Source organism: Tupaia chinensis, unplaced genomic scaffold, assembly GCF_000334495.1.
Source record: "Tupaia chinensis unplaced genomic scaffold, TupChi_1.0 Scaffold145741_1, whole genome shotgun sequence".
NCBI classification, from domain to species: Eukaryota; Metazoa; Chordata; class Mammalia; order Scandentia; family Tupaiidae; genus Tupaia; species Tupaia belangeri.
In genome coordinates, this window is record NW_006205599.1 from 119,835 (window position 1) to 123,240 (window position 3,406).

General features: G+C 49.5%; 1 protein-coding gene and 1 long non-coding RNA gene across 2 annotated transcripts in view; one reads left to right on the plus strand and one right to left on the minus strand.

The window, feature by feature from the left end:
* Nucleotides 1–193, minus strand: part of RPIA (ribose 5-phosphate isomerase A) — a 36,743-nt gene extending 36,550 nt beyond the window's left edge. The window contains exon 1 of the mRNA XM_027768261.1: nucleotides 1–193. This exon is cut by the window's left edge and continues 113 nt beyond it. Coding sequence (XP_027624062.1) covers nucleotides 1–157 — 157 coding nt within the window. The 5' untranslated portion in view covers nucleotides 158–193.
* Nucleotides 194–361: 168 nt separating this feature from the next.
* On the plus strand, nucleotides 362–996 carry LOC102490630 (uncharacterized). Its single transcript, XR_337389.2, has 3 exons — nucleotides 362–436; nucleotides 533–765; nucleotides 853–996. It is a non-coding gene; the product is annotated as an uncharacterized LOC102490630 (long non-coding RNA).
* Nucleotides 997–3,406: the final 2,410 nt, after the last annotated feature.

A 3,406-nucleotide genomic window follows, 5' to 3' on the forward strand; every position in this document is an offset into this window, starting at 1 on the left:
CGCGGGCCCAAGTCGGTGCACGCCCGGGCGGTTGCACGTGGGAGCCCGGGAGGCCCCAGCCGTTCCCGCCTCCACCCGAGGCCGCGCCCCCGGCCCGCCCGGGCAGCGGGGCCAGGACCCGCCCGTAGAGGGTGCTGAAGGGCCCGGGGCGCTGCATCCCGACGCCTCGCTCCAGCCTCCGCCGAAGTCCCGCCCCCGGCTCGTCCGGAAGTCTAGTCGCTTACGCACAAGGCTTGCGCGCGCTGCCGCGCGGGGTCTGCTGGGACGTGTAGTTCTCTGAGGTCTACTACCCATAACCAGGCCCCAATCTAGACTACCAGCCCCACAATGCACCGCGACCAGGTGCGCAGTCGCGAGCGACCCGCTCCGGCGCGTCATTCAGTAAAGTCGGAGTAGGTGCCGGCAGAAGCTCAGGGCCACTCTTTACCCGAGGGAGGTATGTTTTACCGCGTTAGCCGAATTACTGGGCCTTTTTCTGACTGCGCATCCGAGAAAGGGGTGTTAAGCCTGACCCAGTTGTTTTTCACGGCAGTGAGAATGCGGCAGTGGACGAGACCTCCGCGGTGGCTTTTCTTTCTGGAAACGTCGCAGGCCTTTCTGGGGTGACTAGAGAATGCACATGTGACTTCGGTGTCCGTTGGAGTCCATTCCAGACCCCAGCAGGCCCAGGACCACCAGTTTAGAACCCCCATCTATAGACATTGCTCTGTGGTCGGTGGTGTTGAATGACGTACTTCTTCCACCAGATGGAGCCTGGTTCCGCAAGTGTATCAGGGACCCTGAAATCCTTGCTAACTAACAAGGATTTTAACAGAACCTAACAGCTTTCTCTTTTTTTTCTCTACATTTAAGGTTTCTTGCCGTAGTTCTCGGTGCTTGAAGCTGTGCTGATCCTTGAATAGTATGAGTATCATGAATCTGTTTGCAGGTGTCCAGCATACTCTGTGACCTGTACTTTGGACTTTCCAGCCCCTCGAATTATAAGTTTTTAAATAAACTTTAATTTTTTTTTTTTTAAGTTTGCTATGGGGTGTGTGTGCTCTCTAGAAAGGGAGGGCCAGATAAAGTGAGAAATCACCCCCCAGGGCAGATGGCCCCGCTGCAGTCCTGGCTCCATTCTCCTCTTGGAATTTTGGGCACACACACAGGCGTGTTTTCAAGCCTCTGGGTCCAGGACTTCAATTGAGCAGTCAGCCATGTGGGATTCTGGCGTTACCCTCCCCGCCACCTGCTGGCCCAAACTTCTATCTTTTTTTAGAAAAGCACCCAGGCTTGGGTATTTCTCTTAGCAACGTAAAAACAGACTAAGACAACTAAAACGCCTTTTTTTTTTAATTACTTATAAAGAACGGCACAGGGCTTTCTCTTGTATTTCATGGTACCTAATGAAATTAAGTTATTGTTTCAAGGGGAAACCAGTTTTCAGGGCCAAAACGAAGGATCCCAGAGGGCACGCTACACACTGGTGGTGAGGGAAAGCCTGGGCCTACCAGAACTTAGGGCATGTCACTGCCCTGATGGGGCCGTATAGTCCCATCTGACCGGAAACAAAGCCAATAGATTGCCCTGTATTTCCCTTAATACCAGAATGCAGGTGCCCCTAGAACAGTACACAGTACTGTGTGACTGGTTTTCAGTGAAACAAGAAAAGTTCACCCTCCCTACTTTCCCACCTCTATTCTCACTCCTCATCTTCAAAGTGTGTTCATTAAGTGGTTTCTAGTGGAAGACTGTACAGAACTACAAACCAGATGACGACATGGATTTGGGATCCTGCAAGAGATTGAAGTGATGCTGACTACAGAGTAGAGACAGGAGCTAGACTCTTAGAAATAGCTAATCAAGCCCACATTCCCCCTCCACTCTTAGACTCTTTTAAAACCGGCCTTTGGAGCCTCAACCTGTGACCTGTGTTGCTTCTCTCCCTTCCCGCAGTAGCAGGTTTATTGTCTAGTAATAGTTTTGACTAACAGTTAAGACCTTGGAAGAGGATGAGAAAGTCCTCATGGTAGTCTAGTGATCAAAATGAGTCATGATTGGGACCAGCAGTTAGCATAATGGCTATGTCGCTGGACTCCCATGTAGTCGAGTGAGAATGCGGCAGTGGACGAGACCTCCGCGGTGGCTTTTCTTTCTGGAAACGTCGCAGGCCTTTCTGGGGTGACTAGAGAATGCACATGTGACTTCGGTGTCCGTTGGAGTCCATTCCAGACCCCAGCAGGCCCAGGACCACCAGTTTAGAACCCCCATCTATAGACATTGCTCTGTGGTCGGTGGTGTTGAATGACGTACTTCTTCCACCAGATGGAGCCTGGTTCCGCAAGTATATCAGGGACCCTGAAATCCTTGCTAACTAACAAGGATTTTAACAGAACCTAACAGCTTTCTCTTTTTTTTCTCTACATTTAAGGTTTCTTGCCGTAGTTCTCGGTGCTTGAAGCTGTGCTGATCCTTGAATAGTATGAGTATCATGAATCTGTTTGCAGGTGTCCAGCATACTCTGTGACCTGTACTTTGGACTTTCCAGCCCCTCGAATTATAAGTTTTTAAATAAACTTTAATTTTTTTTTTTTTAAGTTTGCTATGGGGTGTGTGTGCTCTCTAGAAAGGGAGGGCCAGATAAAGTGAGAAATCACCCCCCAGGGCAGATGGCCCCGCTGCAGTCCTGGCTCCATTCTCCTCTTGGAATTTTGGGCACACACACAGGCGTGTTTTCAAGCCTCTGGGTCCAGGACTTCAATTGAGCAGTCAGCCATGTGGGATTCTGGCGTTACCCTACCCGCCACCTGCTGGCCCAAACTTCTATCTTTTTTTAGAAAAGCACCCAGGCTTGGGTATTTCTCTTAGCAACGTAAAAACAGACTAAGACAACTAAAACGCCTTTTTTTTTTAATTACTTATAAAGAACGGCACAGGGCTTTCTCTTGTATTTCATGGTACCTAATGAAATTAAGTTATTGTTTCAAGGGGAAACCAGTTTTCAGGGCCAAAACGAAGGATCCCAGAGGGCACGCTACACACTGGTGGTGAGGGAAAGCCTGGGCCTACCAGAACTTAGGGCATGTCACTGCCCTGATGGGGCCGTATAGTCCCATCTGACCGGAAACAAAGCCAATAGATTGCCCTGTATTTCCCTTAATACCAGAATGCAGGTGCCCCTAGAACAGTACACAGTACTGTGTGACTGGTTTTCAGTGAAACAAGAAAAGTTCACCCTCCCTACTTTCCCACCTCTATTCTCACTCCTCATCTTCAAAGTGTGTTCATTAAGTGGTTTCTAGTGGAAGACTGTACAGAACTACAAACCAGATGACGACATGGATTTGGGATCCTGCAAGAGATTGAAGTGATGCTGACTACAGAGTAGAGACAGGAGCTAGACTCTTAGAAATAGCTAATCAAGCCC